This window comes from Hyla sarda, chromosome 9 (genome assembly GCF_029499605.1).
Source record: "Hyla sarda isolate aHylSar1 chromosome 9, aHylSar1.hap1, whole genome shotgun sequence".
Taxonomy (NCBI): Eukaryota; Metazoa; Chordata; class Amphibia; order Anura; family Hylidae; genus Hyla; species Hyla sarda.
Genome location: NC_079197.1, coordinates 10,066,075 through 10,089,387, shown reverse-complemented (window position 1 = coordinate 10,089,387; position 23,313 = coordinate 10,066,075). Strand labels below are relative to the sequence as shown.

The following is a 23,313-nucleotide window of genomic DNA, read 5'->3' as shown; positions in this document are numbered from 1 at the left end:
CAAATCTGTTTAACTTTCCTGCCCCAGTTCATTTAAAAAAACATTTTTCCAGTGGAGTACCCCTTTAATGTATGACGGAATTAACCATTTTACTTCAATGTATTGCAGTATGTATGTATTTACTTAATGTATTGAAGTACACAAGTTTGGAAAGGTGAGGCCCAAGCTAGATTGGCACAACACCCTTTTAATGGTTAAGTAAAATGTTGAAGGGCTCATGTGCACTACGGTGCTACTTAGCAAGTTAAAGGGGTTATCCAGGAGAAAAAAAAATGTCATAAATATCAACTGGCTCCAGAAAGTTAAACAGATTTGTAAATTACTTCTATTGAAAAATCTTAATCCTTTCAGTACTTATGAGCTGCTGAAGTTGAGTTGTTCTTTTCTGTCTGAGTGCTCGCTTTTTAAACAAAATTTGAATGTTAAGAATTTATGTATTCTGACCCCTATAGATTTTTTATTTTTCCATATCCTGGGCTGTTTGAGGCCTCTTCTTTTTTTTTGCGCCATGATCCGCAGTTTTTATCGGTACAACTTTTGCATATATGTGACATTTTAATAACTTTTTTTATTTCATTTTTTTAGCAAATATGTTTGTTTATTATCTTTTTTATTTTTTTTCATGTCTATAGGGCGAGGCATTATGGCTATGTACTAGCTGTCACGCCCCATCCCATAGATATAAATGGTGTGACATCACTAACACAGAAGCTCCAATCTCCAAATTCAGAACGCTGCGGTGCCGGCCCGGAGATCGCGAGGGATCCTTTTGATAGGGGATAAGATGTCTAGGGGCAGAGTACCCCTTTAAGGCAGAATGCATGTGGGGGCAAGGGGCTATAGGGAACAGCAATTTTGTTTCGTAAAAAAACGTGCCACACCTTGTGTGGTATTTTAAATTGGCTCCAACTGAAATGAGCTGCAATACCACAGATAACCTGAGGAGTGATGTGGTGCTGTTTTTGGAAGAAATCACCTCAGTTTTTCTAATCCTGGAGAACCTGGAGCCATGAACGGAGCCTGGACACAATGTTAACACACTTTACACATATATAAATCAGATATAACACACACACCTCCTCAATAATAAGTACATTTGCTCATTTTCTGTCTGGTGAGGCTCGTCCTCCTCACGTCCTCCTCATTATCACAAGGATTCTCCATCATGGTGGCCTCTGTTATGGTTGGAGACACTAACACATCTAGGTTCATCCTCCTGAAGGAAATGTTTCTCTAGGGGGGAGATTTATCAAAACCCGTCCAGAGGAACCGTTGCTGAGTTGCCCATAGCAACCAATCAGATCGCTTCTTTCATTTCTCAGGGGCCTTTTTAAAAATGAAAGAAGCGATCTGATTGGTTGCTATGGGCAACTCAGCAACTTTTCCTCTGCACAGGTTTTGATAAATCTCCCACTATGAATCCTTTAAAAAGGTTTGATATGGCCTCTGGTGTCTTCCTGGAGTCTCAACACCGAATGACACAAGCCCCATCTTTTCTCTTTTCCAGAGTTTAAAGGGGTACTCCACTGGCCAGCGTTGGGAACATTTAGTTCCGAACACTATGCGTGCGCAGCAGGAGACACCCCCTACCATTGAGGGGGTGGGGCATGATGTCACAATGGGGCGTGGCCAACCCCTGCACACAGCATTCGGAACTAAATGTACCCAATGCTTTCCAGTGGAGTACCCCTTTAAAGGGGTACTCTTCCGCTAGACATGTTATCTCCTATCCAAAAGATAAGGTCTGATCTCAGGGGTCCATCCTCTGGGGACCCCTTCCGATCTCTGCCACGGCATCCCAGACATTCGGTACATGGAGCAAACTCCGCTCCGTGCCAGATGACTGGTGATCACAGCCACCACGCCCCCTCCATTCATCTATCTGTGTACTAGTCGTCTACACCCCCATCGGCCAAACCCCCCACCCCCCGCGATCAGACATGTTATGCCCTATCCTTTGGATATCCAACCAGACCCCAATGGAACATCTCTGGTAAGACCTGAAAATGGCTTCCACCGACGGCACCATCCAACCTGACAGAGCTGAGAGGATCTACAGAGAAGAATAACAGAAAATCCCCAAATCCAGGAGTATAAACCTTGTGGCCTCATCCCCAAGAAGACTGGAGGCCGGAATCACTGCCAAAGGGGCTTCACCTATGTCCTGAGTAAAGGGTATGAATACTTATGTCACTGTGAGATTATAGTTTTTCCTTTTTAATAAATTAGCAGATTAGTAACATTCTGTAATCACTTTATCATTATGGGGTATTGGGGGCAGAATGATGGGGACACAAGGAACAACAGAACAAAATGTTAAAAAAGTGAAAGGGTCTGAAGACTTCCCGAATGCATTGTATGTCAGCAACCAGTTTTGCCAACTCATACTGCAATGGGTTCTTGGCGGGTCCATTGATTTTAATGGACCAAACGTAGTGTAATGATGATGGTTCAGTCCATTATCCAAATGTATATTCTTTCTGTGCAGAACTTAAAGGGGTTCTCCTCGGTGCAAAACAATTTTTTCAAATCAACTGGTGCTAAAATGTTAAACAGATTAGTAAATTACTTCTATTTTAAAAAAAACTTAATCCTTCCAGTACTTATCAACTGCTGTATGCTCCACAGGAAATTCTTCTCTTTTTGAATCTCTTTTCTATCTGACCACAGTGCTCTCTACTGACACCTCTGTCCGTGTCAGGAACTGTCCAGAGCAGGAGAGGTTTGCTATGGGGATTTGCTCCTACTCTGGATAGTTCCTGACATAGACAGAGGTGTCAGCAGAGAGCACTGTGGTCAGACTGGAAAGAACTACACAACTTCCTCTGGAGCATACAGCAGCTGATAAGCACTGGAAGGATTAAGATTTTTATATAGAAGTCATTTCCAAATCTGTTTAACTTTTTGGCACCAGTTGATTTAAAAAAAAAAATTGTTTTCCACCGGAGTACCCCTTTAAAAGCATGGTAGACCCACACAGAAACAGTATTTGGGAAATGGCCTTCCGGGAACATGTTGCAGTATACATTAGCATGATGTGTACATTCCAATGCTAGACAGGATAGGGTATAAGATGTCTGGTCGTATGATTTCCGCTGCTGGGACCCCTGCAATCTCCACGCAACACCCCCCTGTGACGTCACGCCACTCCCCCTTCATGCATGTCTATAGGAGGGGACGTGGCATGGCATCACGACCACCCGCCATGAGACATCTAATCCCCTATCCTTTGGATAGAGAATAAGATGTCTAGCAGCGGAGTACCCCTTTAAGCTGGCCTTACGCTTGAGTTAAGTAGGACAATCTTTTTGGTTTTACCCAACTCGGGCAATAATGTAATGTGTACGGGGAATTACCAATCATTGGTGGAAAGAAGGATGTTAGCATGCCAATCCTGTTAGAGTGGAAAAAAGCCTACGCCAGACTAAAAGAAAACATGCTATTTGTGCATGTTTATGGGGGGGTCAAATTATGTAACTGCACCACAGCTATTCAGTGTACATGGCAAGTTTTAGAAAGGGATGTCCAAGATTGGTAACACATGACTGCACTTTGTGCTAACGCTGTCCACAGGTTTCTCCCATTCACTGTAGTGTAGCTGACCTGCAATTCCAGACACAACCCATGTACAGGTGTGGCGCTGTTTGTAGAATAAAGCAGCCATGTAGAATAAAGCAGCCCTTATGGTGAATGTACAGGATGGAGAGGCATTTGGTTAAAGGCACTGGCAGATGTTCGGAAGTAAAGGTTCCAAGCGCTGTTTTTGAGCCCGGCGCTGCACCCGACACTCTAAAGGAACGCTGAGTGCAGCAGGGAGATTGCAGGGGGTCCCCAGCAGCAGGACCCCCGCGATCAGACATCTTATCCCCCATCCCTTGCATAGGGGATAAGATGTCTAGGGGCGGGGTACCCTTTTAACCGAATGCTGGCCAGTGGAGTACCCCTTTAACGTGGGACCATACACATGGTGGATTTCCTGTGATTGCACCTATTCTACCCAACCAGCTCAGGATATATAGATTTCATTGATAGATTTTATTGATAGATTTTATTTCATTTGTTGTTTTTATGTTTTGGTCACTTCCCTAAAGTGAACCTCTTCAATGCAAAAAATATTCTTATAGAACGTTTCACATCTTTGTTCCTCAGGCTGTAGATAATGGGGTTCAAGACAGGGATGGCCATGCAGTACATAGCAGAGATAACACTATCGATTCTCCCAGAATCACTAGACGTTGGCCTTAAGTACATGAAGATGAGGGCTCCATAATACATGATGACCACCGTGATGTGGGAGCTACAGGTGGAAAAGGCCTTTAATCTTCCAGATAACGACGGAATTCGGAGAATGGCTAAAACTATGAAGATATAGGTCACCAAAATAAAAGTCATGAACCCAATCCCAAATAAAGAAGCAGAAACAGTGATCAGCATCTTGTTGAGGGTTGTGTCACTACAAGACAACTGTAGTAGGGGTTGGACCTCACAGTAGAGTCGGTCAACCTTGTTGAGACCACAGTAACGAAGAAGAGATGTTGGCAGGGACTGAATGAAGGCATGCAAGATGCCAGTGATCCATGTGGTAGATGCCAGTTTAAGACATATGGCTTGGTTCATGATAATCCTGTATCGTAATGGTATACAGATGGCGACATACCTATCGTAGGCCATGATGGCAAGTAGGACACACTCAACAGTGGCACAAAATGTGAAAAGATAAACCTGACAGATACAGGCCTGGAAGGAAATCAGGTTACTTCGTCTTACTATGTTGTTGAGGATATTGGGTAGAGTGACGGTTGTGTAGCACATCTCTAGTGAAGAAAGGTTGGCCAAGAAAAAGTACATGGGTGTATGAAGACGGGCATCTGAGACAATGGCTGTGAGGATGGTCAAATTACCAATCAGCGTCATCAGGTAAATACTCAAGAAGGCCACAAAGGACACGCAGCGAAGCTGGGGAGTGTTAGGTAGACCCACAAGAACAAATATGATGGTGTTGTTGGTTGGACTGCTGGCCGCCATAGATTGGTCACTGAGAAAGATAAAAATGCATTGATATGATGTCTGCTATACTTCATTTCGAAGTTAGGTCAATCCTTAAAAATACTTAATGGCGTTACTCTACCCCTAGACATCTTATCCCCTATCCAAAGGTCCCCAGAGGTGGGACCCCCGCGAACTCGGCTGCGGCACCCCAGACATCCAGTGCACGGAGGGAACTTCGCTCCGTGCCAGATGACTGGAAATGCGGGGCAGAGGCTTGTGACTTTTACAATTAGCGCTCCGGCCAGACACGCTGGCCGTGAGTGCTCCCCTTCCTTGTCCTCTTCTGCCAGCGGGGCTGGGATTCCCCATCACTCACTTCTGCCTCCTTCTGTCCCTCGGTCCTCTTGCAGTGCCGGCACGTGTGCCCCCGCCTCCTAGGGCACGCGCGCCAGAGCTATGAGGTTTAAAAGGCCAGTACGCCCTAATTAGTGACTACACCTGCTCCTTCCTTTTAAGTTTGCGCACCTCCCCCTGCCTTAGTGCCCTGGGGAAAGCTATCTTGAGTCTTGCCTAGTGTTGAGCGGCATAGGCCATATTCGAATTCGCGAATATTCGTGAATATATGGACAAATATTCGTCATATATTCGCGAATATTCGCATATTTGTAATATTCTCGTTTTATTTTCGCATATTCGAAAATTCGCGTATACGAAAATTACCTTATGCGAAAATGAGCATATACAAAAATTATCGCAATCGAAAATTCGCATATGCGAAAATTAGCATATACACATTTTCGCATATGCGAAAATTCGCACACCAGTCTCACACAGTAGTATTAGAGCCTTCTTTACACCACACAAGCTGGAAGCAGGAAGGGATGATCACTGTGATGTGTACTGTGAAAAAAAAAACAATATTCGTAATTACGAATATATAGCGCTATATTCGCGAATATGCGATATTCGCGAATAAAATTCGCATTGCTAATATTCACGAGCAACAGTAGTCTTGCCCTGCTGTGCTCCTGTCCCTTTGTTCCGTGACCTGTTCTTGCTCCTTTGCCGCCTGCCTATTGACCTCCTGCTACATTCCTGACTCCGCACCTGTGCCGCCAGCCCTAACCTTCTGCTATCTAGACCACCGACTTGCCGCATCCCTCCTGTGCCTCACATCACCTCAGCCGCTTGTGTGGTCGAGTCGTGCCAGGGGTAGCAACCAGGGTGCCGCCTGCTGCAGCAAGACAATCCCGCGTGAAAACCAGCAGCACCTTAGACTCTGCTACCTAGCATGGCCCGCGTCATCTGCCACACAGGTCCAGCGGATCTACTACCTCTGTGTTTGTCCTGCCTACTTCCGAGAGTCTTACAGTGACATCAAGGTCATGCCCCGCTCGTGACTTCACGGCAGCACCCCCTCAATGCAAGTCTATGGGAAGGGGTGGGACATATGCATACGTCCTAGTGATCTCCGACACTGCCGTGTGCAGCACAGGAGATTGGCGGCGGGACCCGGCTGTCAATCATAACCGGAGTCCTGCCACAGCTGTCGGTGACCCTACAACGCCGGTCCCAGCAGCATTAACCCATAGATGCCGTGATCAATCCTGATCACACATCTATTATGTTGACAGGGGGAGTGCGCTCCCCCTGTTCACCAACGGTGGTGCAGCGATACGATCGCGGGTCGTCATTGGGTGCTATGGCAGCAGAAGTTCAGATCAGGACCTCCTGTCTGCCTGCTACGGAAGCCTGTGAGAGCCAGCACTGGTTGTACTGTGTGCAGCTGATCGGGTCATACTGTGCTGCAGTACAAATGTATTGCAGCATAGTATAACCTGTAAAAAGTGTAAAAAATTAAATGTTCTTAAATAAAAGTATGAATAAAAAATAAAAATAAAAAAATGCCCCTTTCCCAATAAAAGCCCAAAAAAGATCAAAAATAAAAATAATATACATAATAGGTATTGTAATGACATGTACTATAAAACTATAATGTAAATTATCCCACACGGTGAAAGCCGTAAAAAAAATAAAAAAAAGCGCAAAATTCGCCAATTTTGGTACAAATAGCGGAATAAAAAAGATCAAAAGGTAGCATGTATTGCAAAAATGATACCAATGGAAAGTACAGTTCATGCCTCAAAAAATAAGCTTTTACTCAATGGTGTCAGATGAAAAATAAAAAAGTTACGGCTATTGGAAACTGAAGGGCAGAAAAAGAGTTTTGCTCATAAAAGGAAAAGGAACATAGAAAGCCATATAAAATGGGTATCGCCGTAATCGTACTGACCCACAGAATAAATATAACATCACTTTTACCGCACAGTGTATACCATTAAAAAAAATGCCCCAAATTTTCCAGTTTTTCACTAGTGTTGCTCGCGAATATTCGCAATTCGAATTTTATTCGCAAATATCGCATATTCGCTTATTTTTTCACAGTACACATCACAGTGATCACCCCTCTCTGCTTCCAGCTTGTGTGGTCTAAAGAAGGCTCTAATACTACTGTGTGAGACCGCCGGGCGAATATTCGCTATACTTGCTATAAAGTTCATAAATTTTCACATACGCGAATTTACGCATGACACGAATATTAAGAATATGCGAATTTAGCGAATATATGACGAATATATGTCCATATATTCGTGAAACATGGCAAATTCGAATATAGCCTATGCCGCTCAACACTATTTTTCACAATATTTTGGAGTTTTTCACAAAAAATGCTGCATGTGTCAACAAAAATGCACCACTTATATAAAGTACAATATGTCCAAAAAAAACTATCTCAGAATTGCCCCGCTCAGAAAAAGCGCTGTAACGTTATTACCATTTAAAGAGACATGTGTCAAATTTTTTAATAAAGAGCCTGGTCATTAAAGGGGTACTCCCGTGGAAAACCTTTTTTTTTTTTTTTTTTGGATTTCTCTTCTGTCACGACCACAGTGCTCTCTGCTGACCTCTGCTGTCCATTTTAGGAACTGTCCAGAGCAGCATATGTTTGCTATGGGGATTTTCTCCTGCTCTGGACAGTTCCTAAAATGGACAGCAGAGGTCAGCAGAGAGCACTGTGGTTGTGAAGATAAATCCAAAAAGAAAAAACATTTCCTCTGTAGTATACCGCCCTTAAAAAGTACTGGAAGGATTAAGATTTTTTAATAGAAGTAATTTACAAATCTTCAAAAGGCAATGAAGGAATAGAATGAATCGGCAACTGACCAGTCTTCTCTTTAGAAAAGGTTCCTTTATTCAAACATACTCACAGCATTAAATGCAATCAGGGAGAGGGATCGGTGCAGGGGGGGGGGGGTAAAAGTAGTAGGTGACGTTACACGAGCTTCACCCGGCCATATCTACCTGGAACTCTGTGCTGCTTCTTATACAGGTGAGCGGCCAATCAAAAACTTTTCTGGACCGCCCATCTGATCTGACGTACTTGGTGATGCTTCTTAGAGCATCGCCATTGGCTTTATGTCACCATTTTGGAAGTACGTCAGTAGAAGTTAGCAAAAAATAAATACTTGTTAAAAAATGTGTATAAGGTGATACATTTAAAAACAAGGTGCATAGTCTACTTTCTCGTTAAGGCCAAGTGGACCTGCTGCAGCAGTATGTATAATCCAGTAAGTTTCTCTTTGTAATAAATACTGGTCGATGTTAATCCCAGGTTTGGATTTAACTCTTTCGATCCCGGCAAATTTTAAATTGTCAGTTTTTCCTCTGTGGGCCTCTATCATATGGGTTACAAGTCTAGGTGCTCCTTTAAGTGTGCGGAAGGAATATAGGTGTTCCCTAATTCTTGCGCATAATTGTCTTATAGTTTTCCCGATATAATAGAACCTACAGGGACAAAAAATGACGTAAACCACATATTTTGTTCTACATGTGATGAGTTCTGATACTGTATGCGTTATTGCTCCTATCCTCATTGTTTTAAATTCAGCGTTAAATTTGCAGAAGCTACATGTCCTGCATGCGAAATTTCCCTTCGGAGTCAGTTTTTCAAGCCATGTACCCTCTGCATTCTTAGTTTTCTCCTGTTTCTTTAGGATATTTCCTATCGTTTTATTTTTTCTGTACGAGATTAGGGTTTTTTTCAACGCTATATTCTTCAATTCTACGTCACTTTCAAGTATATACCAATTACGCCTAATAGCCTGTTCTATGGTTTTATTTAACCCCTTAACGACGCAGGACGTATATTTACGTCCTGCGCCGGCTCCCGCAATATGAAGCGGGATCGCGCCGCGATCCCGCATCATATCGCGTGGGTCCCGGCGCTAATCAGCGGCCGGGACCCGCGGCTAATACCACACATCGCCGATCGCGGCGATGTGAGGTATTAACCCTTTAGAAGCGGCGGTCAAAGCTGACCGCCGCTTCTAAAGTGAAACTGAAAGTATCCCGGCTGCTCAGTCGGGCTGTTCGGGACCGCCACGGTGAAATCGCGGCGTCCCGAACAGTTGATCGGACACCGGGAGGGCTCTTACCTGCCTCCTCGGTGTCCGATCGACGAATGACTGCTCCGTGCCTGAGATCCAGGCAGGAGCAGTCAAGCACCGATAATGCTGATCACAGGCGTGTTAATACACGCCTGTGATCAGGATGAAAGATCAGTGTGTGCAGTGTTATAGGTCCCTATGGGACCTATAACACTGCAAAAAAAAAGTAAAAAAAAAGTGTTAATAAAGGTCATTTAACCCCTTCCCTAATAAAAGTTTGAATCACCCCCCTTTTCCCATAAAAAAAATTAAACAGTGTAAAAAAAAATAAAAATAAACATATGTGGTATCGCCGCGTGTGTAAATGTCCGAACTATAAAAATATATCATTAATTAAGCCGTACGGTCAATGGCGTACGCGCAAAAAAATTCCAAAGTCCAAAAAAGCGTATTTTGGTAACTTTTTATAACATTAAAAAATGAATAAAAAGTGATCAAAAAGTCAGATCAAAACAAAAATCATACCAATAAAAACTTCAGATCACGGCGCAAAAAATGAGTCCTCATACCGCCCCCAACGTGGAAAAATAAAAAAGTTATAGGGGTCAGAAGATGACATTTTTAAACGTATACATTTTCCTGCATGTAGTTATGATTTTTTCCAGAAGTGCGACAAAATCAAACCTATATAAGTAGGGGATCATTTTAACCGTATGGACCTACAGAATAATGATAAGGTGTAATTTTTACCGAAATATGCACTGCGTAGAAACGGAAGCCCCCAAAATTTACAAAATGGCGTTTTTTTTTTCGATTTTGTCGCACAATGATTTTTTTTTCCGTTTCGCCGTGCATTTTTGGGTAAAATGACTAATGTCACTGCAAAGTAGAATTGGTGACGCAAAAAATAAGCCATAATATGGATTTTTAGGTGGAAAATTGAAAGGGTTATGATTTTTAAAAGGTAAGGAGGAAAAAACGAAAGTGCAAAAACGGAAAAACCCTGAGTCCTTAAGGGGTTAATGGAGTATTCTGGAACGTGAATGTGAAACGTTTCTGATCTGGTAAAATAAATTTCTTATTTTTCTTGTTTTTTTAGTAAGCTGACTCTTTCTATTTCCGTGAAATAGAAAGAGTCAGCTTACTAAAAAAAAAGTACCCCTTTAAGGTAAAAAATGGGTCCGTCCTTAATGGGTTAAAAATAAATATTGGGGTGAAAATTACATAAGAATTGTGAGAAAACCATCACACATGGGTACAGACACTATATTATGAACTACACTAACTTCACAGCATAGTCAAATAAAATATAAAAAATACCCCTTTAAGACTTTGCATAAACTTGATGTATTTGTCAATAGAAGTAAAAAAAAAAACTTTTGAGCTGCTTCTAATTGTTTCTCAGTAACCACAGAACATTGGACTAAAAGAGTTAAAAATACTGAAACATTATTATGGAGAATAGCAGAAATTTATTTTGTGGGACGGGGACCATATTTCCTGTAAAATTCTCGTAGCAGCAAAATTATGAAGTGGAGGAATATTGGATTCAACATCTTCTAGAAACCTGGAATAGAAACCTTTAAAAAATAAAAAATATAAAAAATATAAAAGCAAACATTATAGCTACAGACCAGGAGACGAGCTGTAGAATAGTAAGTATACCAACCTCAAAACATGTGGAACCATAAGAGAATCACGTAGCTGTCTCGGAACCTTATATTCAGCTTTTCTCTTCTCCTGGCGCCACGAAGAATTAGAACATAATCTTCTATATCTCATCGGGGACTTCTCCAGACACAGGATTTACTCTCTCAGGATTATCATGTGTAAAAAACAAAAGTTGTGGATCTATTCAAATATTTTACACATAAATCTAGTTAATAGCAAAAAGGCAAAGAGATCTTTTACAATTTTTTCTAAATTGTTCCCTATTTTTTCATTAAAGGAGTACTCCGCCGCTAGACATCTTATCCCCTATCCAAGGGATAGGCATAAGATGTCTGATCGCGGGAGTCCCGCCGCTGGGGACCCCCACGATCTCACTTCTGCACCAGGCGTTGGTTTAGAGCGTTGGGTGCAGCACCGGAGGCTCATGATGTCATGGCCGCGCCCCGTTCGTAACGTCACGGCCATGCCCATGCTCCCTCAATGCAAGTCTATGGGAGGGGGCGTGACGGCTGTCACGCCCCCTCCCATAGACTTGCATTGAGGGAGCATGGGCATGGCCGTGACGTTACGAACGGGGCGCGGCCATGACATCATGAGCCTCCGGTGCTGCACCCAACCCTCTAAACCAACCCATAGACTTGCATTGAGGGGGCATGGCTGTGCCATCACGAGCAGGGCGTGACCATGACGAGATAAAGTGGGGAGGTTACAAAATTTGTAAAGCTCCCATTGAGGATAATCAGAGTTGGGCAAAGAGCATAGCCCCTCCCCGTAAGCTACATTGTTTATGTTACCTCAAAAGTTACATTAACAAAGTAGCTTGCAGGGCTGCACAGTTTGCACAATGAGAATATGCAAATTGCGCAACTTCCCACTTCGGCTGCTTTTGGCTTCCCCACCACCTCCATTGGTCACAAACAGGCCGGAGGGGGCCATGAAGCCAAAATTAAGAGATGGGAGTACCCCTTTAAAGTACAGTAGAACCATAAAAAAGTAGAAAAAGTAGTACCCCTTTAAAATAGAACCATAAAATGATCGGGTAAGGTAAAGAGGTTTACCTATATTGGCGCTATGGGCGCCATTGTGGAGAGGGGATGAATGGACAGGATACTCCCTTTGCTTTGTCTGTATTTTTATATGCAAATACAGTATATGTCATAAAACTACAACGTTAAATCTAATAAAGACCCTAATACATGCAAAGTGATGCCATGCCTTGATGCCCCTTTTGCTTTTGCCACCAAGCTTGTGTATCAGTCTTGAAAGTTTTCAATTCCCGAGGTCTTCCCTCATTATACATTATTAGCCTATTTATTCAATGTGTAGAATACAAAATACATGTGTTTTGACTACATAATATTAATTCATAGTTAATGAACCCAGAAGAATAAAATGAAGAGTATTTAAAGGGGTACTCTGGTGGAAAACTTATTTTTTTAAATGAACTTGTGCCAGAAAGTTAAACAGATTTGTAAATTACTTCTATTAAAAAATCTTAATCCTTTTAGTACTTTTAGCAGCTGTATGCTACAGAGGAAATTCTTTACTTTTTGAATTTCTTTTTTGTCTTGTCCACAGTGCTCTCTGCTGACACCTCTGTCCGTGTAAGGAACTCTCCAGAGCAGCATAGGTTTGCAATGGGGATTTTCTCCTGCTCTGGACAGTTCCTGATAAGGGCATCAGGTGTCAGCAGAGAGCACTGTGGACAAGACAAAAAAATAAAAAAAAAATAAAGATTTTCCTCTGTAGCATACAGCTGCTAAAAAGTACTGAAAGGATTAAGATTTTGTTTAATAGAAGTAATTTACAAATCATAAATACAAAGTTAACCGCACCTCAGGGATAATGCCCTGCTGGGCACACAATGAGAAAAAATTTAAAACAGTTCTTTTGAAAAACAAAAAGCTGGAAATATTTATTAAAATAGAATAAAACATATCATAATAAAATAAAATGCAAAGCAATTAGAGCGATACTAAAGATATATGAAAATTCTATGCCATTGGGCCCTAATGGCAAATATTTAGAAAAGTAAATGTAGCATTGCCAATTTTATAAAAGTCAGTATAACTGGTTGATGCAGAATGCCGATAATCTGGAAGAGACTGGTAATCCGGCAATGTAACATCTTATTGCCGGATTACCAATCTCTTCCAGATTATCGGCATTCTGCATCAACCAGTTATACTGACTTTTATAAAATTGGCACTGCTACATTTACTTTTCTAAATATTTGCCATTAGGGCCCAATGGCATATAATTTACATATATCTTTAGTATCGCTCTAATTGCTTTGCATTTTATTTTATTATGATATGTTTTATTCTATTTTAATAAATATTTCCACATTTTTTTTCAAAAGAACTGTTTTCAATTTTTTTCTCATTGTGTGCCCAGCAGGGCAGTATCCTTGAGGTGCGGTTAACTTTGTATTTATTATTTATAATTTCTGATTGGTGGGGATCGATCTTGTAGCCGCATTAAACCTCGTGTCTTGGTTGTGAGCTGCACACATTCTCTTTTTTGTGTCTAATTTACAAATCTGTTTAACTTTCTGGCACCAGTTAATTTAAAAAAAAAAAGTTTTCCACAGGAGTACCCCTTTAAGATTTTTCAGGACAAAGTATATAACTCTTTATACAAAACATTCCTAGGAGGTATCAACAATCAAAGAGGGAAGTTATTTAGGGATGGACTTCCTGCCGTGCCCATTTCGGTGCCGACAGTCTCCAAAACAATGAGGCAATTCTGAATCTGAATGAATCTTGGGTTTAGAGATTAGATCATTTCTTGTTCTAGACAAGGTAGTCGAAAAGGGAACTGTGACTTTCCCGTAGATGACCCCACTGAACGGTGCAGAGTTTTAAATAGTTCTTTATGGTCCTGACTTTGCATGACAGTAATCCGGTATTTTACATTCTTATCACTGGAAGCGGCTTTGTCCTTCTGGGAACAACTGGGAGGATGACAGCATCAGATTAGACATAGTAACCAAAAGCCGAATTAAAAGAGAGATTGAGATCTATTCATGGGTGGGAATGCGCTTTTAAAAGACCCCTGGTGTCAGACAATGGTAGACGTTTACATCCCTAAAGCCTCCGTAATTGTTATCTGTTCACTAATTAAGTTAGATGAAGGTTTGGCGGTATAAACAATGTAGCTTCCAGCAAAAAGTCTCCATGGGGGGTTGGGGGTGGCCAGGATTGAGCTGTGTGTGTGTGTGGAGGGGGGGGGGGTGGCCAACCCAGACAAGGGTGTTATACTGTAATTAACCCCTTGCCTGATTTTTATTTTTTTATTTAAACAAAACACAATTTTGAGTATTATTAGGCACCACCAAAAAAATATAGTCATATAGTAGTCGAATCTGTTCAAATGTATTACTCAAATTTCCAGGACTCCTGAATGTCAACTTTCTCTAGACAGTATCCAATAGTGCCATACAATTACCAATGGGTATTCAGGAGTCTAAGAAAGTTGAGTGATGTCTATTGTAGGAGTTGTGATGCCAACCATATTGGTTGACACCATTTTTCAAAATGGCTGAACAGAGCTTTGCCTTGTTTGTGTAATACAAAAACAAAAATATTATTACCATATAAATGAACCTATATGACATAATAAAGTCTGTAGTATAACCAGTTTACTTCCTGCATTATATACACGGTTGACTTCATTGAGGTCCTTGCTAACCCACATTGTCTGTATTATCCTGGGTCACATAATGAGCTTCCAATCCATTTGTATAGATATTTCTGGAATAAAACAAGGGCAGGAGGGGAAATTGCCCCAGGGCCTTGGCCAACTGTGAGGCCCAGTATGGTGGCTAAGCAGCCAATAGACCCAATCTATTGTTTGAGACACTTACTTTGTCACCATAGTGCATTGCTTTATTGGCATTATGTGGCAGGACAATACACTATAGATTGGTGTATGGTACAATTATTTGCATATTACATAGCAAGGAGAAGGGGGTCATGCCCACACAATCTTTTAGTATGTTTTATATGTTTTAGCCCTGATAGCAGAACTTGAAGGGGTACTCTGCACCTAAACATCTTATCCCCTCATCCCTATCTGCCTGCTGCACCCGGCATTCGTTTAGAGTGTCAGGTACAGCGCTGGAGGCTTGTGACATCACAGCCGTGCTCCGCTCGTGATGTCACGGCCACGCCTCCTCAATGCAAGTCTATAGGTGGGGGCGTGACGGCCATCACGCCCCCTCCCATTGACTTGCATTGAGGGCGCATGGCCGTGATGTCACGAGCCTCTGCCCAGCATCTCCAGTCATCAGGCATAGAGCAAAGTTTGCTCCGTGCACCGGATGTCTGGGGTGCGGCAGCTGAGATTGCGGGGGTCCCCAGCAGTGGGACCCCCACGATCAGACATCTTATCCCCTATCCTTTGGATAGGGGAAAGATGTCTAAGGGCGGAGTACCCCTTTAAGTATAAAATAAAATGCACAAAATATATGTAAAGTTTATGATTTTTATTAATTCACATTGCGCTGAAAAATACATAAAATTTTCAAGTTTAAAAAAGCTTTGAAAAATTTATTAAAACCACATGTAGATTACATACTATGAATACCTGCAGGCTTACTGATGTATAGATCAGCCGAACAAGAAGCACTTTCTAACTGCAAAATATAAGAGAGAGCCTTGGTTTGGCTGATCCATGAGCAGAGTTGGCAATTGTCCCATCAGAGGTCTGCACAAAGATGTTGACATAGGAAAATGTTGACGCCATCTTGACTAGAGCTCATAGAATGTATATTAGAAATATATGGGGTGACTTTGGGGATATTTTAACTATAAAGAAGGCATAAGGATAAACAAACAAAAAAGCAAAATCAAAATACATATAGGCCATAAAGATATCCTCTATGCTAAGCTTAGAGGGAAACCACCTATTACCCAGCGTCCTTTGATTTTTTCTAATACTGTAGTGGTCCCGCCATGGGGGATATACCAATGCCTATCCAGACATATAGGAAACTTGGAAGTCTGGGAAAGCTCACAATATCTCACCTAGAGGTGCAAAAATGATTAAAAGAAGAAGAAGATGAGGGATTTTTTACATTTCAGCTGGAAATGCTCTCCTGATCCTGATACACAGCTGTCCACAAAATGCCCCAAACAAGAAGCACTTACCCATCTGATGTACACACTGGATAGGGCTTTGTTTGGAGTGTTTTGTGTTCAGATCTTAGAGAAAACAGTGAACAGTGGAAAAATGTTGTCATATCGTGGTGCATAAATCAGCCGAACAAGAAGCACTTTCTCACTAGGGTAAACAAGACAGCGCTCTTGTTTGGCTAACCAATGATCACATAAGATCATGCAGCAACATTCCTCGGTCTTCCGATTTTCATGTATCCACTCACCAACCAAACTAGAAAGCACTTACTCGGATGTGAACAACGAGAGAGGGCCCTAGTTTAGCTGAAATGCAGACACAACATGGATGCCATTCAAAAAAAGGGGGAATGAGAATAACCAAAATGTATTTCTACAGCATTTCTACAGCACGATGAGCATTTTGCCTACACAATGCCCCAAACGAGGAAGCACTTACCCCAGTTCTGACACAGGTCAGTGCTTTGTTTAGGGTTTTGTATGGACACTCACATAGACAATGTGACCACCCACAACCAATGGCTATGTCTGATCTTTGCTGCTTTGTTTGCCCGTACGCCAACCGAACTAGTAAGCACTTACTCTATACAACAAAGAGAGAGGGCCCTAGTCTGGCTGATACACAGACAACTCAACAAGGATGCACCAGTTTTACCATAGAATAATATGGGAAATGTTTGAAAAAAAATGGTCAAGTGGAAAAGCAACAAAAAGTTCAGAAAGTCAAGATGAGGTGAAATGAAGATAAATATTATTCCAATTTGAAATAAGAAGGCAGATGGTATAAGCTGGACTGTGCTATTGTATCCAATGCTGCCTATACAATGCCCCAAACATTAAAGCACTTACCCCATATGTAAACACAGGAAGAGTGCCTAGTTCGGGGTCTTGCACAGGTAGACATATATATCAAACCCTGGACTCATATAAAGCATCCGATATTTGAAGTTTAGGTTGTTCACATACCAACCGAACTAGTAAGCACTTACTTGGAGGATATAACCAGCGAGAGCCCTAGTTAGGTTGATGTGTAAAACAATACAATGATCATAAAGGAAAGAAACATCTTTGAGGATGGATAGGAGATGTTGAGGGGGAAGAGACAATTATTGGGACCAGCACTGTATTAGGAAAAGATATCGAGACCGGACAGAGGAAAGCTGAGGGGAGACAATGAGTATAATACTATAATGGCTCATACATTAGAAAAACATTTATAGATGTGTAGTAGAATCTGAGGAAAGATGGGCTAAAGATACTGGACCTCAAGATGTCCAATATGGTCAACATTTCTCATAGAAATCTTAAAACCTTACACAATGCCCCAAACAATTAAGCACTTTTCCCAAATACTACATACAGGAAAGTACTTAGTTTAGGGTGCTGTGCAGGCAGATGATAGCCAGGACTAAAGGGATAGATAAAAGGTATAGAAGAACAGGGCACTATGGTGTTTATTCCATTTGACGTCAATCAGGAGTTCCAAAACTTTCGTAAAATCCACACTTAGTTTTTATCCAGACTGGACTTTTGGGTTATTTGAAACCTAGAAGAGAAACCAAAGTAGAAACTCTTAGTACAAAAGCAATACAGGTCAATGAAAGTCCAGTAATACTCATAATAACAAAAAAGTTTAGAAGTTAAGGATGTAAGTAGAATTGGGTCTATGAACCTATAATATCAACATGACGCATACAGAAAAATCTATGAAAATGTTAAGAAAAGAAAATCAGAAGTGTAAAGGCTAAAAAATAGATCAGTATTGTTTTCAGGCTTTATAGTTACTTTCTAGGGGGGAAAACAGATAATACGCAAATCTAGAGAAGTACTTTTCTTGGCCCATAAAATCCCACTAAAAGGCAAAACATCTAAAAATAGTAAAGATTCTAAATACAAAATTAGAAAAAGTAAATCTTAAAAATGACCAAATAGTAAATATGAAATACAAAAATAAAAATCTACAAAAGAAAATTAGTTTTTAGTAATGGGATGAAAAAATAGAATGTGTTGTGCATTAATGTAAAAAGTTAAGATTACTTTTATCCTATATCTATGCCTATGTCCCACTGGCCCGTAACTGAGGGTCTTAGTCTATAGAATATGAATAAAATAACATGAATTATCAAAACCTAAGTAGAGTGAGCCCAAGTAGGTTTTTAAAAATTTGGGCAACTCATGACCACCCAAGTAGAGTCAGTCAAGAGTCAGACAAAGAAAAGGTAAAATATCAAAAAGGAGATAAATAGTGATGTGTAGAACTTACCTGGTCATCTGGATGATGTCCAGTCTCCTGGAAGTCTTCTGCCTTTTAAAGTGTCCTCAGAGAAGACAACCGCCCAATCAAGTTCATACGACATCATTCGATTGCTTTGCATATCACTGGAAGAGGTATTGTTTAACTGTGAACAAACGGGGGTGGGCAGAGGGGCCTGATTAAAGAGACCCTTTGGAACCAAATGTTGAATTAAAATAGAGATTGAAATCTATTCATGGAGGGAAGACGCATTCAAATGACCCTTGTGAGACAATGGGGGATGTTTACATCCTAAAAGCAGAACGGGCTGATCTGCTTCTGAGAATGCTATCTGGTCACTAATGAAGTTATCTGGAGGTTCTTGAAACTAGAAAAAAAAAAGCTGATTTGAGGGGACAATAATGTTTTAGATGGGGGTCAAGATGTCATTATTCATTTACAGGATGAATATAGGCAATTTTACCCTATAAACGATCCTATTTGGCTTGTGATAATAAGTTAAAATTGTTTTTCTGGCAAAAGAAAACATTTTGAAAGGTAGACTATAAAGGAGATCCACCTGCCCAATCCCCTGTCACTTGGGTCCCTGTTGCTAACAGTTGCCGGGGGGCATCTTGGCACTCACAAAATGCCCGCTTGCCCAATCACTGGCTACATCGGTGCCCTATCTCAATTGGTGATTGGCTTGGCAAGCATTTCCAGGAAGCTGTAAGCAGTGGGTAATTATTATTGTTTTCTAGGGGGTTTTACACAAAAAGGGTCAACCAACAGTAGGCTAATGAGAGGGTGGCATCCTTATTGATCAGCTATAATCTGTGGGGGAATCTTTCAGGAAGTCATCAATTCCTCTGCAGTGCCATCAAAGGCCAAATGAAGAATTATACAATGCCCACTGGAAAAAATAATGGGTTATTTGTGTCATTCATGGTTATGCCAGGTCCTCCATAGCTGGGGATGTACCCACTCTGGCTAATAGACGATGATCCTAAATTAACTAATATTTGAAAATGATTTTTCCTTGGCAAAGCAGCGCAGTTCATTTAGTGAATCACCATTTGCATTAAAGACCATTGATTTTGACCATCATGTAGGTCGTTTTTTTATTTGGCTCTGGTAAAGTGGGACAACCACTCCCAATACATTCAAGTGTGATGACTAGGGAAAAATAGGGTTCAAGACCTGGCTCCCGCTTACTATTTTGGTAAGAATTTTTAACCAAACCCAGTAGTGAGTCTAATACAAAAAAAGGGTGCAAATCTTCCCATTACAGTATTTTTGCAGTATTGCTTTTGCCCCTAAAATACTATGTGTGACCCCAGCCTCAGGGAATGTTCATTTTTAATATGAATATAGAACTAGTCCTCCAAATGCCATTCGTGTTTTGACCTTGGCCGGCTCTCTAAGGTTATTGGTGGCCTCCCAACTCTGACGCTGAAAGATGATGTCTGTGGAGAGAAGGGTTAAATGTGTTGGATTTTACCACCCAACCTTATTGTTCTAGGAGGGGTAAACTGAGGCCAGAGTAAACTGGAGCCAGAACAATCTCACTGTGGCATACCCCCCCCCCCATACTTCACATAGACAACACATGAGCGTTCAGCCATGCCAAACATTCATGTGTATGGAAGTGTTGTGAAAAAAATGTATAGTCAATTAAAGGAGACCTGTAGTGCAATATAACTTATCCGAAGGATAGGGGGATAAGTTATAGATCGCAGGGGGTCCGAGCGCTGGGGTCCCCCAGCATCTCCTGAATGGGGCCGCAGCAGTATGCTGAAAAGGGGGCATTCCGTCCCCGCATGATACGGCGGCCGACACGCCCCCTCCATGTACCCCATAGATATACATGGAGGGGGAGTGTCTGCCACGGCTTTCTGCTGGAGACGAAACTTCACTTCCTGCAGACTGCTGCGGCCCCATCCAGGAGATCCCGGGGGCCCCAGCACTCGGACCCCCCACGATCTATAACTTATCCCCTATCCTTCGGATAGGGGATACATTATTTTGCGCTGGAATACTCCTTTAAGGGTGGCTTATCTCTTGGAAAAACAAATGGATAGAGCAATCTGCCAACCCATTCACCATCCAATTGGATACAGTAACACTGCTATACTACCATGCAATAGGTGGCTGTTCAATTGACTTTTATGGACATTTTTTACCTATGAATACGTATTGTGCAATAATATATTTTTTATTTAATTATTTTATATATGTTATAGTCCATATCAAGGGCCCTGCTTGGATATTTATTGTTTAAAATATTAAATAATACTCTATATACAACTAGTCTGTCAGTTTAACCTTGTATATATATCTAGAGGGCTGTATTATATTTTCTTTTTCCTATTTCTTTCGGCACGAAAGGTTACGGGCAACACAAGTACTTTGAGATATATATATATATATATATATATATATATATATATATATATATATAAAATTTTCACATAGTGTGAGCACCCCAACTTCTATTATTAAATTCCCTCAAAATCATGACAACCAATCATCACATAAAGTCCAAAGCCTGTCGCGTTCAGGATAACTCCCTTAGTTTATCATTAAAGGAGTAATGCTGGAGCGCGCCAAGAAATGCACTTTATGTGACGGTTGGTTGTCATGAGTGTAATGGATACACAATAAGCGTATGATCCCACGGGCTGTATTTTGCTGCGTATTTTCTGCAGCTGTTTTTGCTACCCATTGACTTCCATGGGTAGGAAAATGCACAGCAGCAAAATACGGCACGTGTGGCCCTACCCATCGGATGAAACATTTATGGGATAACGCTGACGCACCAGAGACTTCTTTTGAAGATAAAAATTTAAATTATAAAAATTAACACATTGTTCAGTATCCAAAATTTGATAGTGTGGATGAGTAAAAGAATATTATGTAATGTTAATAGCCAAGGAGATTTGAGTTCTGTATAATTACTCCAGGCCCTGGACAATAATAATTGGGAGACATATTATGGATTTGGCCCGGGGGCCTTTAGTCTTATCCTGCTCGGTGGAGGTAGAGTTCTAGTCCTGAGCTAATCTACTTTTCAGATCAACACCTTTCTCTTTATCTCTTGGAGTCTTTTAAATTGCAAATTCCTCCCTGTGCGAATATTCGATATCCAGGGGACACAATGGGCCACTCACACCTCGCTGTCTTGTATCCTGATTAACTCATGCTAATGAACCGGCTCCATATAATCCACATACCTGGGAATCCCATCGACACCTGGCCTGGGGTGTGAGGAGCCCCATACACGTCATATCAGTCCAACTTTATGGAGAAATATTCACATTGGTCAAGGGGGACTTTATGGATTATTGGACAGACCACCCCATGCCACTCTTGCCACCAATAAACCTTCTACCATGATATGAGACAACTAACGTGGGCACTTTATAGCTTTACAAAATCTAGGCATCTATGACCCTCCCTGTAGCATTGACATGGCCTTCTGCTATGCCATATTTACACTAATAAGGGCCCTAGTAGAGGGGCCAACGTGTGGCCAAAACAACATGCCTCTGGTCCAACCGCTGAGAGCACAGAGATCTTCAGAATGGGGCCCAAGGTCTTCCTTCACATAGAGAAGTGGGGTCGGCACACGCTCTAAGCTTTATCTATGGGAGTACTCGTGTATCTCTGGTGCTCCCATTGTCGGACTCTACCACTATATTCACAGGGAAAGCTGGGGCCGGTTCTGGGGATCATAACTTAAAAAAGGAGAATATATGCAGGTTATGATGGGAAAACACTAGTATTATAGCCATAATCATAGGCTCTCTACATTTCCCCCAGTAGGCCTGTCCCTCAATGACCTCATAAACTATGTCAGTGGTCTCCATACTGTAAACCTCCAGATGTTACAAAACTACAACTTCCAGCATGCCCGGACAGCCGTTGGCTGTCCAGGCATGCCGGTAGTTGTAGTTTTGCAATATTTGGAGGGCCACCAGTTTGAAGACCATGGCTTTTCCTCACATTCTTCAATGGAAATCTTTGGATGACATAATCCAACAATTTACAGAGGACTTGGAAGGCGCTAAGAAAATACCTAAAAACTAATGTACCTATACGCAACTTTTTGGGTCGATTTTTTTTGTGGCCTTATTTTGGGCTAAAAGGGTGTGTGTGAAGGAAGCCTTGTACTTGAGAATCCAATGAGAGCTTCCCACATCCGGTCGATCAAATCGGTGGCTGTGGGACGTGTTGTGGAATCGTTCTTTCTTGTTCACACCTTGGTGTTTTTTGGGATTTTTCAGCATCATTACAGATCATCCTCATCTCTGGGAAATAGTTGGACACAGGTGGCTTCTGGCCCCGTCCCTCTATCCACTTGTCCTCTTATTTGACTAAACAGGTCTCTTGACTAAGCCTTAGGACAACAGGTCTACCGCTAACCTCTGGGCCTTCCAACTCTAAACTGGCATATCTAAGGCGCACACTGCCCCAATGGTGTCTAAATCCTCCCTCCAGCCCATTGGCTCAACTCGGTCCTTGCTGCTCAGCACTATGTAGAGAAGACCACTCAGACACTCCACACAGTCACTTTGTGCATGCGCTGCTATGGAGCCAATATCGGCCCTTTAGGGTCTTGTATAAGCATTTTGGTGCCACAATACTGGCCACCACTCCAGCATCAAGCTCTGTATGGTTCCATGCTTAAAGGGGTACTCCACTAGTGCCAGAAAGTTTAACAGATTTGTACATTACTTCAAGTACTTATCAGCTGCTGTATGCTCCACAGGAAGTTGTGTAGTTCTTTCCAGTCTGACCACACTGCTCTCTCTTCCATGTCAGGAACTTTCCA

The 23,313-nt window shown here is 41.6% G+C and overlaps 1 protein-coding gene across 1 annotated transcript; it reads right to left on the bottom strand.

The window, feature by feature from the left end:
• Positions 1 to 4,077: 4,077 nt before the first annotated feature.
• On the bottom strand, positions 4,078 to 5,025 carry LOC130291444 (olfactory receptor 1044-like). The gene has a single exon (XM_056540165.1). It carries the CDS (start codon positions 5,023 to 5,025, stop codon positions 4,078 to 4,080), a length of 948 nt encoding a protein of 315 aa, XP_056396140.1.
• Positions 5,026 to 23,313: the final 18,288 nt, after the last annotated feature.

Coding starts and splice junctions, on each gene's coding strand:
- LOC130291444 (XM_056540165.1), bottom strand. CDS start 5,025: ATGGCGGCCAGCAGTCCAACCAACAACACCATCATATTTGTTCTTGTG.